This window comes from Centruroides vittatus, unplaced genomic scaffold (assembly GCF_030686945.1).
Source record: "Centruroides vittatus isolate TY-2023 unplaced genomic scaffold, ASM3068694v2 contig_1035, whole genome shotgun sequence".
Lineage (NCBI taxonomy): Eukaryota > Metazoa > Arthropoda > Arachnida > Scorpiones > Buthidae > Centruroides > Centruroides vittatus.
In genome coordinates this window covers 1,391,585-1,406,414 of record NW_027120673.1, presented here as the reverse complement: position 1 = coordinate 1,406,414, position 14,830 = coordinate 1,391,585, and the positions used below count along the sequence as shown (strand labels likewise).

The 14,830-nt window shown below is 30.8% G+C and overlaps 1 protein-coding gene across 2 annotated transcripts in view; it reads left to right on the top strand.

The window, feature by feature from the left end:
* The window catches only part of LOC136969307 (DNA primase large subunit-like), a 36,151-nt gene that overhangs the window by 15,713 nt on the left and 5,608 nt on the right, over positions 1 to 14,830 (top strand). Inside the window, exon 6 of one of the 2 annotated variants that reach the window (XR_010879804.1) lies at positions 11,732 to 11,896. Coding sequence is in view for 1 of the 2 variants with exons in the window: in XM_067263427.1 (XP_067119528.1) it covers positions 541 to 858 (318 nt within the window). In the remaining variant the exon portion in view is untranslated. Of the gene's footprint in view, positions 1 to 540; positions 879 to 11,731; positions 11,897 to 14,830 lie in introns of those variants that run through there. The other variant, XM_067263427.1, reaches the window with a different exon arrangement.

Sequence of the window (14,830 nt, the reverse complement as noted above, 5' to 3'; positions counted from 1 at the left end):
TAATAGTCTAAATTAAATTTATTTATTTATAATTATTACATTTAATACAAGATTTGGTGGCATATAACTATCTATATTACATAGTATCTGTATAATTAATTAATTCTATTCTATTCAGTTAATCTAGTTCTATGAGTTGATTATTAAAACATTAGCGAGGTTGAGGCCGAAGTTTTAAACGCGAAAACGTGTACGTCGGACGTTCAGCACTGCTTTCCTGTAAGCCTAGAAGTTTGACAATGGCATTTGGAATGTTGAGCATGATTCCACTGACTTTTCAAACATCATTATCAAACTTCTAGGCTTACAGGAAAGCGGCACTGAATGTCCGACATACATGTTTTCACATTTAACACTTTGGCCTCAACCTCACTATTATTACAGTTCTAAACTTCATTCAGGTATTAAATGAAACAATTTAGATAAAAATCATTGTATCTTTTAGAAGCATGAAAACAGGACAGAATTATTTGAAACATCCTATTGTCAATATGTATGTATGTATGTATATTAATATATTAAGCATAATTTACATTTCAGGAACCATATATAAATAATATTTTAGAATACAATCAACAAAAAAGATACAGTGATGCCTGTTTACAACATTTTATGGCACAGTATACACTTATGAAACAAAGAAATGATGTATATTTATCATCTTTTAATTATGTTGCAAAAAATTCAAAAGATAGAAATGAAGATTTTCAAGTGAATATTAATGATAATGAAATAAAATGTAAAGAAATGCACAAAATGAATTGTAATTGCTCAGTTTCAAAAATTGAGATTTCTAAACCTGCTGATTATTTTAAATCATTTCAAATGTTATTAAATGGTTTAAAAAATAGTAAATAAAATTGTTATTATTACTTGTATTCATATATTATTGATTTTCAGACATAATTATTCCAACTGAAATAGAATATAGAAAGAAATTATATAATTTTGTATGCTAGTTATTGTTAATAGAAGGCAGATCAAACAAGATCTGTTTATCAGAAATTTCATGTTATTCAAAGTAAATTGCGGATGAGTATTACTTTGGCAACAAAGATAAAGGAACATAGTATACAGTACAGTTCATTTCACAAATACTTGGCCAAGTGACATATGGTATATTATAAGGAAATATCAAATTTTAATAGAACTTACTGTTGTGACTTCACACAACAATACATTTTAAAAATTTTTATTGTATAATTTAGAAATTATGTTCAGTAAGTGGGTTTAATCTAAAAACAGAGTATATTTTATCTCTGCAAATTCAGTGTAATAATTTATTAAACATCTATTATCCAAGTTGTTGATTAACTGTGGTACTCTTAGTCTACTTTATTTTATATTATTAAGACTCTACTGTAATTAAATGCTTTCATAATATTTCATAAAAGGTTTTAATGTATTTAAAAATTGATATCTGTTTTTAAAATTCTTTATTAAAACCTTCATGCTCACTATTGTATTTTCTAATCAACTATTCAAAACTGGGTATACTTAATAAACTAAGTGAATGAAATTATTTCCAGCATAAATTTATAAGAAAGCAGACATTTTTGACTGTGTTAAACCAGCATCTTCAAGCTAACTGATCTTCACAGCTGTTAAAACAAGGAGATTGTCCTCCACATGTTAAGAGGAGTGACATAGGGAAGAGAGGAGAGGGAGAGGATTGTAAGATTAAAGAATATAGAACAACTTGCACACAGGGAGTAAGGAATCTACATCTTGAAAGTTTATAGCAGCATGTTTTCTTGCAGCTTTGTAAATCTTTAACTACTTTCTTATAAATTTGTGCTGGAAATTGGCTTTATTTGCTTGGTATAGTTTTAATTTCTTTCTATATATTGTTCTCTGTATTGTTTCTTTGTCAGATCAACAGAAAAAGAATAGATTATGATTATTTTTTGAACAAACACATTTGAAACAAAGAATTAAATCAATAATATATATTATGTAATTAACTTTTATATTTGTCTAGAATAATAATTCATACAATCCTAAGTTAAATAAAATCTGAATATACCAATGTATGTTTCATTATAACAGTTTATAAGTTTACTGTATATTTCACAATTTCATTTACATATTCAGTAATATTGAGAATTTAATGCCATTAATAATTATTATTTTTCTAGTCATTAAATTGTTTAACCATTAATTTACTTCTGTTATATATATATTTGTTTATTTGATATATCAGCAGCATCAGTAGCAGATTTATGGCATTGGTGAGTCATCTCACTGTCAACAATAAAGCCTTTTTTGCAAAAATTAATAGACAACCATAATAAACTTTTTAAGCTAATAAGAATAAAAATGACTTATTTTTACTAAAACCTTCTACTCTCAACCTTACATTCTTAGTACAGAATAACAGAAAGTGGAAGTGAGCCATATTTAAACTTTTTAAATTATGGAATCAGACAGCATTTTCTTAAGAAAAAAGTTATCAGAAAGAATAGTTTTCTCACTTGAAAATTATGTGAACCAATAAATCTACTACTGATTAGCACAGCTATTTCAGTCCTTTTCCAGTCTTTGTATTTCTTCTGTAAAAGTGAAGAATTTAACATACCCCTAAATATCAGTGGCATGCCATCCATGGAAGCTGTGGAAGTGCTGCTTCCCTTGTATTTTCTAAAATATAAATACATATTGTGTGATTATTTTCATATTTTAATGTACTTTGAATTACTTAAAATTAATATTTTATTATAACCACATTATGTATCTTATTACAAATTTCTATACTACATGTGAAAAACAATGTTAAGATTGCTATTGTATATTCGAATATAAGTTTGTAAATGCTTATTCCCAATAGAAGTGCTGTATTATCGAATATGGGATAACTTCTATGGTGAAATTATTTGAATGGTGTAAAGTGCTTTACAGAGCGGTTTAGCTCAGGATGCTGCACACTAAAATATCATATAACACTTCCAATGATTCTATCCAGGACCGGCACAGGTTCCCTATCATCAAATATCATTTTAAATTAACATTTTCAATTTAAAAATGCCAATGCATGCCACTGCTAAATATCTATAATTGAAAATAGTTGAAGAATGTCAAACAGTTTTCATGAGTTGTTCCACAATCAACAATGGTGTAAAGTTATATGGCTTTTATTTTAGTAATGTGGATGAAAAGTTATTTCATAGAAAAGAAAGATTAATATACAGTAAAGTAATTGAACTCAGACCTTCAGAAATATATAACTTATTGAAAAGTTTGTGTTGTAACTGATCTGTTGTAACTTGATCTGGGCATCAAGTCAAAGGTGGAAATTCCAACATACAACATATTTGAGAGAGTCCTTGTGAGTCAGTTGTATCTGAGAGTGAATAAAGTTAATTGGTAATTAACTGGGTGTTTTTATGTGAAACAGTGTCGAAAACAAAATTGATATAAAAGTTTGTAAAAGAAAAATTAATAAAATTAGCAATTTTTATGGACTTAGGTTATGTGGGAACGCCGGGAGGTAGGTCAGAGTCGTACCCTCTTTTTATCGGCGTTCAGGTCGGTAAGACCCTTCCCACGGTCATGGATGGCAAAATTTGTCGCGATATCCCAACTTGTCAGGATAGGGTAATGAATTGTCAGGTCGAGTGGAGGAAGTGTATAGGTTCGTCGATAAGTCAAGGCAATATCTGAAATAATGGACCTGGATTAAACAAATAACAATTTATTGGGATAGATAACCTAATACAGAGAATCTACGCATCCCGTCTCTAATCGTGTGGGAGAGAGAGTTCGCAAATGTTGGGGGAATCATACCTCGTCTTCTGATGTATCGACAACAATCGTAGGATGGATTGGTCGGTAAAAGGAGGGTCGGTCGTTCTTCGGCTTCGGCAGGCAGAAGGATCGGGCTTGGCGGCTCATAGTTGGCGGCTCAGGCGTCTTTGGGTTTGGCCTTCGATTCGGATTTGCTGGGACGTTCGTCTTTTTCGGACGTTCAGCTACCCCGTTCCCAGATATCTCCCCCCTTTATATACTCCAGGTCTCGTCCGCTGCGATCACTAATCGCGACGGTGGGTGATGAGTCGATCTCCGTGACTCAGAGGTCAGATCCGGAGAGGAGGGAAGTGCGTTTGACGGCAGAAGGCTGCACATCCTTTGAATTTTGATCGCTGCTCCGATATCTCCCGAGGGGATTTGAACAATAAAATCTTAAAATCTGTTGGGCCGGTTTAACCCGGTCCTCACATTTATTTCAAAATTTTCTAGACCCAAGTATAAATTTTTAAATTGAAAATGCTAATTTAAAATGACAACTATTCCAGATTTTTTCAGATATCTGTTAGAAGTGCTTGACATACTCTAGATTGGAAAAACTTTATCATAATACCTGGGATTCTTTTTTGATGTCTTATGCTAATAACAGTTCAGAAAAGAATCCCATGTATTAAAAAAATTTTTGATATAATGAAAAAGAATAAATTCTTGCTAAGCACTCTTTAGTGTGATAGCTACTTTTGCTATCATTGAATACAGGGTTTTTATGCACCTGGAAAGTTAGGGATTTTACATTAGTGTTCTGAAAAAGTCATGGAAAGTCAGGAAATTTGTTTCCTTGGTTGCCTTGTTGATTTTACTGACAGCATGACTGACCAAGTGTAGCTGTCTGCAGGCAGCAAGAAGTATTGTGGTACAATGCAACTTATGAAAAGGGAGTGCAGAATATTTTCAGGATCCAAAATTTCACCAAAACATACACAAAATTTTCCCCAAAATTATAGCGCACAAAATATACAAGCATACAACAATATCAATTGTTATTTTTAAATTTTAAAATACTTTTAGATTTTAAAACTGCTGTATTATAAGTTTGAGAGAAAAATCTAATACTCTTAATAATCTAATGTTAATAAAAAATTTTTGAAATATTTTAACTTTCTATCTCTTGCAATTTAGACTTTCAATTCCAGGGAAGATGTTAATGAACTGATGGAAAAAATGATAACAAAGAACAAAAAATGATAAATAACTTAATATTGATTCAAATGGTATTATTTATCATTTTTCATTTTAATAATTTTGATTGCATAACAAAACAATTTCTGAAACTTTTTCCCAGTTTATTAATATTTTATAAAGTTTGGAAAATTTATTAAAGGACAAAGTTAATAAATTTATACTTTTGTACAAGGATTATACTGAATTTTTTAAACAATAATTAATGGCTTTTTTCTTTTTTTCAAAGCCATGTAGTTTTACAGTTACGAGTTAATAACAGCATAAAATTATTATTTAATAAAACATTTTAGTTTTGTGTAGAGAAGAACATTCCATAATTCTGTCTTTCTTATTTTATTTTTAATTTTACTAATTCGTCTATTATAAAAAATGTATAACTGTTAATTAGAAAAAATAACCAGTTAAAAAGTTGGAGAAGCACTAGGGTATGTGCATAGTAAGTCAAGTTAATATTTTATTTTGTTAATGTGCCATACTGTAAGGGATGTGAGGGTCAGGGAATTTTTACAAAGTTGGTCAGGGAAAGTCATGAAATTTAAAACAAAAATTTGAGTAGGAACCCTGTAAATAGCAAAAGTAGCATATTAACTAGTTTGATAGCTAAGTTATCATTTACATCAGCCTATTGGATCAATGTGATGTAAATCAGTGAATGATGATAATGTAAAGGAAACATTTCTGTAGAAAAACTACTAACAAATATTTTTATAATTATAGTATTTCACAGAATAAGAACGGAACAATTTGCTGGGTCTTGAATGCTTAAATTAATTACGACAGTATAATAAAATAGAATTTCGTGTTTAATTTATAATTTTGATGTAATAAAACATTGCTAATTAATTAATTTCATATAAATTTAGCATATTTTTATTTATTTCGAACGTTGATTAAATGCACTCTCTCATCCACATAAATAGCAACGAATATTGTCGCCCTCTATAAATATTTTAAATCGAAATAACAGTGTTTATTTCTGAATTCGATTTTTGTTCGGATTTAAATTTTAAATAATTGTTTAAAAGTAACGTAAATGGTCAAAACAACGATTGATGTAGCGTTGACTTGACTAATTCGAGTGGTTCAATCGCTTTTGTGATCGTTTCCATGGTTACTCAGTGACGTCACATACAGCTGTTGGAGATGGTTGTGGTAGTGTTTTCTACATCCTTTTAATATATGTGTGTTTGGAGTCCGAACGGGTAAGTTCGAATAAATAAATTAAATCTATCTTTAATAAAAAGAAAATTACTAAAGTAACAATTGGTTAGATTTGTTTTCCTACTCTATCCTATCCATGCATTATATAATTATTATTTTTATGTAAAGTACTGTACATGTACTATTTTTATTATATACTTACATGTATAATATAAATTAATATAATAAAATCTATATTAATCGCTAACGAAATTAAAATATTCAGGAAACACTTTCCTATTCAGCAAATGCGTAGTCACTGTGTGATGAAATAAAAATCGTGCACGCATTTAAATTGAGATTTTATTTTAAAGGTAACATTTGTATTATTAATCAGAATAAATAAATAAAATTGTATGTGGCGTCATCTATTACGAGATTTTGTTATAAAAACTTTATATTTTTATAATTATAAAATAGCAAAAGACTTGATTTTGAAGTTAGATGTTAGTTTTATAAAAACAAAATGCTAACAAGTACAATCTTCATTAAGTCTGACCCCTCGCGAGATATGACACGTGACCACCCTCTATCCATCCTGTTGGCCTTTCGCAAACAAAATTTAATAGTATCAACGCCCGTTATATACAAGCTACCGTGTCAAATTTCGTTTCTTTATCTTCACCCAGTCCTGAGATATGAAGCGAAATAAACGCCAACACACATACACATCCACGGAATTTTTTTTGACTTTTTTGGGTTCAGGGAATTTCAAAATGTGGAGATTTGCAAAAAACTCGGGGTCAGATTTCACACGATTCCCATACTTTCCCTTGTTATGCAGTGGCGTGCCGTGACATTTGATGATAGGGAAGCTGTGTTTCTGTAAGAAGCCGACTTACAGGGGCAATCAATTAATTGCGCGTCAGGGCCCGTTCGTATTCGTTTGTTCGATAAGCCAGTAAAAACCGTATACTTCTTTAAATGTATTTTTAATAGATTATCTGACGTACTTGATAAATAAGAAAGTTCAATATAATTATCTCCGTTATTAGATTCAATAAATTCCCTATGCCCTCTAAATGCCAATTCTTGCTTTGAGAAAAAACATATAACATCTATTAATTTAGATACAGTCAAACCTGTTTTTATGCGCTCTTTTTATGTGCGATTTTTATTTGTGCGATTTTTTTAATGCGAATTTTTAATTTGTGCGGTTTTTTTTGTGCGATTTTTTATTTGTGCGGTATAGTTGGCGACTAGTCTCGTGCGATTCGTCATGTCTCACGTTGACTTATTATAGCTAAATAAACTTATTATAGCATAAATGCACTTATTATAGTAATATTATTGCATGAATATGCGAAAAATGAAATAATTTACTTTTTAAGTCAACAAAACACCACCTGGACAAAAATATGTAAAACAGACGATAGACCAGACGATGCAGTCAAGTGTTGACATCTGTTGTCAATAAATTCTATTTCGTACGGTTTTGAGTTATTTTCTACGCGAGACTTTTTTTATGCGGTCCCTAGTCACCGCATAAAAAAATATTTTTTTAATTGTGTTGCGAAAACTATTTGTTACAGCCATTCGTGAAGTTTCGTGCGATTTCTTTTTATGCGTTTTTTTTAATGCGGTCCCTATCCCCCGCATAAAAACAGGTTTGACTGATATATCTATTAATCGTAATTATCTTGTTATAATTTTCAATATTTATTTTATATTGTCCACCAATGTTAAATTCTATTCGGCTTTGATTTCCAAATTGCTTCAATTTTACGAAAGAATCGCCATTCGTCATAAATTTTATCGTCAAAATGTCGAAATTTTTTTGTTGACGTATTTATATTTAATTTAGGCATTGGTCTTTCTCTTTTAATAATGTTTTCTTTTTCATTATATGGTCTTGAGTCAAAACTTTTTTAAAATAAATTTTTGAATCACTAGCCACGATATAAGGGCTAAAATTAAAATTATCAGAAAAACTTACTTGGTAAAACAAAATGTGTGATGAATATACATACCTAGTACAAAAAATTCTTCAATTGTATGAATATACTTTTAAAGAAACTTATAATTAAATATAACTTTGTGAAGAAACGTACATAAAAATAACAAAATATTCTTTACTTTTTAAATCTTAAAACAATCACTTAGTGAAATAGCTCCCTACGAGTGGCTAATGAATGGAATCAGAGACGGTCCAGGTAGGTGTGTGCGTGCCAAATCCCGAGGGTGCCGATACCGGTCAATGTCAAATGCCTCTTTTGTCGCATCACTAGTATATATCAAAGGACGCGACAGGGTTGTTGTAGATTTTAAACGTTTCTTACCATAGCTGTAAAAATCTAAATATGTTAAACTTAACAGATTGTCCGTCGTTCGTTTTCTAACTAATTCGTTTTAGGACCAAGTGTCCACGGAAATTTCCAAAATTTACAACTCTTCGGTCACTCTCATTGAACTGGAAAAATTTCTCTTTATTACATCTATTATTATGAAGAGATCAGACCCCACTGTACTCGGCAAGAGATTGGTTTGGTTAAGCTTCTGCTTATGTAAAACTTCGGCTCTTTCATCAGGGTTTTATTTATGTTTCTATTTCCCTAATCGCTTAATTATTTAACTACTTCTTAAGTAGAAATAAGTTGAAACCGGTTACTTTGTACTTGAATATCTGTAGTCTTGGGAAAGAAGTGGAAAGAAATTTTTATGACAACCGATACATAAATCGTAAATTTAAGGAAAATAAATTCTAGAGCTTTTTTTGTACCATTGTACATACGTCTCATTCATTAAATTTGGCTGTAAATGATGCTGCCAAAGTAACAGTTAATTTTTTAACACTACTAGAATTGTACGTTTTTTCTGCATCCCCTTACAGATGGGACATACTAAATCGTAATATCACTGGTTTAACATTGAAATCCGTAAGTAATATAAGATGGGAGAGCAGAATAAACGCAGAATAAATATATCAAATATTTTAATGGATTTTTTAAAAACTCCTGTACTATACAGAACTATCATAAAAACATGCCAGTAAATTCCTATCGGTTGGGTTAAGTTATAAATCTAGTCTAGGGTGGGCAACCTTTTTTATAACATGGGCCAGAATAAATTTTACGTTTTTTCCGCGGGCCGTAGTAGTCAATTGACGCCTTCTTGTGACTTGTAATTTTTTTAGTCTGCAAATATGAGATAAATAAATAAAAAGTTAATTACTACATTTATTTTTCTTGTCATTTTCGAAAATTACAAAGAATTGGAAAAATAACTAATTAATAGTTATTTTTCCAATTTAATAATCTATTAAAGATCTCGCGGGCCGGATAGAAACTTTTCGCGAGCCGTAGCTGGCCCGCGGGCCGGGGGTTGCCCGCCGTTGATCTAGTCTACTCATGATTCACATAATCGGGCGAGGGCGGCCGAATATCTAGCAGGCAGGCTGCTAACAGCCCACAACCGGTCCGGGATATAAAATTAGAAGCTTTGTGTAAAGCATCCACCAGCTAAACCGGGTGACGTTGGTGCTCTGTAAACCGCATATGCCAATGCCTATATAATCTGGCTGAGTGGAAACTGACCCGGTTTCGACACTCCTTCCGCCACCGAATTATTCGAATATATAATAGCAATCTTATCGTTTTTTTCACATGTAGTATAGAAATTTGTAAAAGATACATAATGCAGTTATAATAAAATATTAATTTTAATTAATGCAAAGTACGTTAAAATATGAAAATTTATATTTTATAAAATACAAGGGAAGGTCATTGAAAGGTGGAATCGGTGTTTCCATCGCTTTCAATGACGGCACGCCACTGTTATGTATACGTAACAGCCGGGAAAGGAACAAAAGTTTCGTTCCAGGAGATGCATTTTAGAGTGTAGCGAGCTTTATAAATTAAAATTCGAATACTAATTTAACAAAGGAAATTTTACAGACAGAACTATTATATTTTACAAAAACATGGACTGTTTTTAATGAAACCTTAAGATATAAGAAGGCGAATATGGGTATTCAGATTCGGATTCAAAATCAGATGAAAAAAAATGTCAAAAAATACAAAATTTGTAAAAATCGCATGCTTTGTTGTTTCAAAATCGCACTATTGAAAAAAAAATTTAATTTGCATAATTTATTATGTAGTAATATAGGCCTATTTTTAGCAGAAAAATTCGTTTTAACCACCGGTAGGCTATATTATCCACTCGGGTATCTTGCGAAAGATCATTTTCGAATTTATATTATTACGAAGTCTATTTAAAATGTAAGTTTAAAGCGATTATGAATAGAGTAAATGAGTAAAAATAGTAATTAACTAGCTTGTTACACCTGGCATTGCCCGAGTTTATAAGCTAGTAGGCCTATATAAGTACTGTTCAGAAATGAAAAAACCTGCGTCGTTAGATGTGGAAAACCAAATACCTGTAGTTAGGCCTACATAGTTTTCACAGCGCAACACTTTTGAGTTGACACACGTGAGTGCTACGTGTTACATCCGGCGTTGTCCGGATTTATAAAAGTATCCGTCGCAGTAATTGTCACACATCCGGCGTTATTAATCGAAAATTTCAAAAGTGTGTGTGGTAAAATCAATTTTGAGAACATTATCAGTGTGTCTATAAACTAATTGGTAAGTATGCCCTCGTAAATAGCGAGTTTTATAGAACAATTATTAGAATAAAGAAAATACTATTCAGAAATAAAAACGTCGAGTTGTTACATATGGGAAATCAAATACTTAACCTTTACAGTTTTCACAGTGTAATATTTCCGACCGGACTCAGGTGAGTGCTATGCTACCTGTCGCAGTAATGATATAGCGCGTCTATTTCGTTCTATATCATTGTCGCAGTACTTAAGTGAATATAATCTTTTTTTGTATGAATTAGATTTAGTTTCTTATTTGTTTTTTTATTTTTTGGCGACGGACGGTGCTACATGTAAAGCCAGCAAGTCGGATGTAGGCAAAAACTAATTGATATTTAGAAATAAAATCAGTATTTTGGGGTGTTATGTACGATATTATCTAAGTTAGAAGTATGTTAACGTAACTGCCGAGATTCGTAGCAATTAGTGGAACGGCCTAGGAGTGCATAGCGAACAAACAAACATCCCCATTTAGATATGTAGATTAAGACGTGTGTTAATGTAACATGATGTAATTTTATATTTGTATAAAAAAATTGTATTATATTGCATGTATAATGCAATAGATATAAAAGTTTTAAAATTATAGCGTTGTTTTTAATAGCTACGGGCGTATATTGTAGCCTTTCCCCGGCATAATTTTCTCTCTGGTCCAACCCTGTCCGGCCATCTTATTGCATCTTTAAATTTATAAAATTTGATAATACATTAGCTTATAACTTCTCATCAAAAATTAATATAGCATATTTCGAAGCACAGTGTAACATAGTGCTCGATATCCAAATTATAAAACTTTTACAAAAGTCTATTATAATAGCTAATAACCAACGGATCGTCAACTATTACTTATTCACGTAATTATTCAGGGAATTAAAATGAAAAAATCATTTAATCACAATTTTTAGTTTCATATTTTTGTTATTCATTACTATTATTTTTTAGTTTGAAAGAAATGTTGACAACGAAAATAAAACGCAACATCGAATTTCTTCGAAATGGAAAATATACCCCTGCGGATAATGGTAATTCTATGGATGTAAAGCCAGTTTGGTTCGATGAAAGAAAATATAATCGAGCGAAAGAAATTGTTATGGAAAATATCATCAGGTAATTTCTTTGGTAATGGCTATACTTTCTTACATTATATATCAACTACAGTTTTTCTAACATTTAATCTAATTTTAAATAATATTAGAATAATTTTAAATCAGTTGCACCAAATTTATTTATTTATTGATATTATTTGTAATACTTTCGATGTAGACAAATTCAGCAACGAGTTGCGTAACTTTCCCAGTTGTTACGAGATTTTATTTACAAAATAACTTTTATGTGGCGTCATCTGTTATGAGATTGTGTTATAAAAGTTTTTATATTTTTAATTATTATCAAATGACAAAAAGCTTAATTTTGAGGGTAGAGATCAGTTTTATAAATATATCTATATATATAAATCTAATAACGAATGATATCTTTATTGAGTCCTATACCTCTCGAGATACTATACCGACCATTTCCTCATCCCCTCAACCTTTAACCATCAAAATTTAATAGCATTAATGCCCCTTATACACAAGCTATCATACCAAATTTCGTTTAATCATTACCCCATCCTGAGATATTAAATGAAATAGACGCCAACAGACACGCGGAATTTTCCCCCTTTTTTTACTTTTCTGGGTTCAGTTCTGAAAACGTGGAGATTTGCAAAAAAAATCGCGAGGTCAAATTTAACACGATTTTCTTTTTGTGTGTATGTTACCGGCAATGAAAAGCAGACATTGTATAGAATGCCTGGCGTTTTTGGGCAAAATATGAAATATCCTAATTATTTTAATATTGCATACACTTTCCCTAGGAATTATATAGAATAACAAATGCTATTTAGGCAAAGTATTAAAAGAGCGTCATGAAAAAGCTTTTATTGTAAAGAAGTATATGAACAGGAAGAAATACAAAATAAAGTATAGAACTTTCTTATTGAGGAAAACAAGAGAAAATAATATATGAATCTAATTGTTGCAACAAAGAAGGAAAGAATTTTATTTTAAATTGCACTTAATTATCTTTCTCATAAAAATAAAGTAAAACTCGTAAAGAAAGTCAAGAAAATGTCTTCATTAAAGATACACAAATGAAAAAAGAAAATATGAAATAAAATACAGAACTTTCTCACTAAAAAAATAAGTTTTTTCCTTATGTGAGCCGTTTTCTTTGAAAGTGGTATAAGTCCATTTTTGATTAAAAAAATTAGCAGATTGCATTCATTGTTATCATTAACTATGAGCTTTTTATCTATAAACAGTTTTCAAAAAAAATCCTTCAAAATTTTCATCATTTTGTCAATATAAATTTACATAGTTAATGAAATTAGAAATATAATTACTTTGAAAGTGGTGTAAGTCCACTTTCCGCAAAAATTTACTGTATATTCCTACAGATTATTATACCATCATACAACAACGCGGAAAACATAAAAAGTTTATTTTACATGAAATGGAACGAGATGATTTTGTTTCGACGAAACCACTAGAAAATGCAATTCTAAGAAGACGAAAAAATACTACTGGTGAAGAGGTAAATTGGCTGAAGATACGTATGTTGGATAAGGGTTTTAAAAAACAAACCATACACAAGTTGTATAAAACTTCATTTGATGAAAATATGGAGTTTAAAACAGTAGATTTATCCCCCAGACGAGGAAGACCACGAAAATTTGAAAATATAATACTAGCACCTTTCTATCATCATGCCGGCCATCAATCCGAAAAATTCAACGATATGATGGATCTATTACCTTATATTCCTCCAATACATCACGATTATTTTCAAAAACTTCCTCAAAATGATAAAAATTAAAAATGGCACATATTAATATAAAGTTGTAATTAAAGTAATTTAAATTGCATTACCTGACGAAATATTGAAATAAAGTCTTTTTATTTTATTTTATTTTTTTACATATTTAATAAAAATTTTATAAAAAATTGGTTTGATTCAATTGAAATCCCATATTTAATATTTCATAAATGTATGATTTTCACATTTTGTTGACTTTGAAAGTGGTGTAAGACCATTTGAAGTCATCAAAAGTAAGAATTTCTTTTAACTAATACTTTAAAAATGATCACAATTATAAACTTAAATCAATTTAATATTTAAAAAACATAAAATGAGCATATTAACATATACCGATATTTTTCAAACCATTCAAATACAAACCCTTAAATATCTCCATATAATATAAAATGGACTTACACCCCTTTCAAAAAAACGACTCGTAAAAAATTAACCTACTTATTGCAACAAGGAAAGCTTGGATGGCATTTTGAATTGCACTTTATTGCTTTTTCACACAAAAGCACCTAATGTTTTGTACTTGGTCTTACACATTGACTGCTTCCTGTGGGCTCAGCAATAGCAACTGACCTGAAAGATATTTCTTAGTCAGGAATGTCTTCAATTCTGAGTAAATTCTTTGGGCATAAAGTGATCTGTGATCTCGCATGCAGTTGATTTAAAACTCCTTCAGAAGTTTCAAGTCGGCAAAAACCGTCTTCTGTCACGCTCACAACAACTGCCAACAGATTGCCCGAATCGTCGACGTCAAGAATAAGAACTCGCACAGTAGCTTCCAATGAAACAGGAAGAAATTTCTTGTCAGAATTCATTTTCACTTTTGACCTGTATTTTTGTAAAATTAATTCTAAATTCAATCTGGAAATACACTAGGTTGAATTTAGAATCAATTTTACCTTCGACTGCATTCTCAGTTTTAACGCAGAGTGCACAATATATCAATTTCCTCATCTCCATCATCTTTGCTGGCATGGCCACAGAATCTGAATTTTTCGACGACACTTTCTGTATGCATGTGTATCACTGGTTTCCTTTAAACACACACAGCAGGTAGTAGAAATGGAAATCTCTTCGGTAAACATGCCTTCATCACCATATTGGTTTCTTCCATCTATAGAGCTAGTGGAAGGAACGGCGAAACTAGATTGAGGCGCCTCTAGCGGCGACGCCGGGTAACAGAAT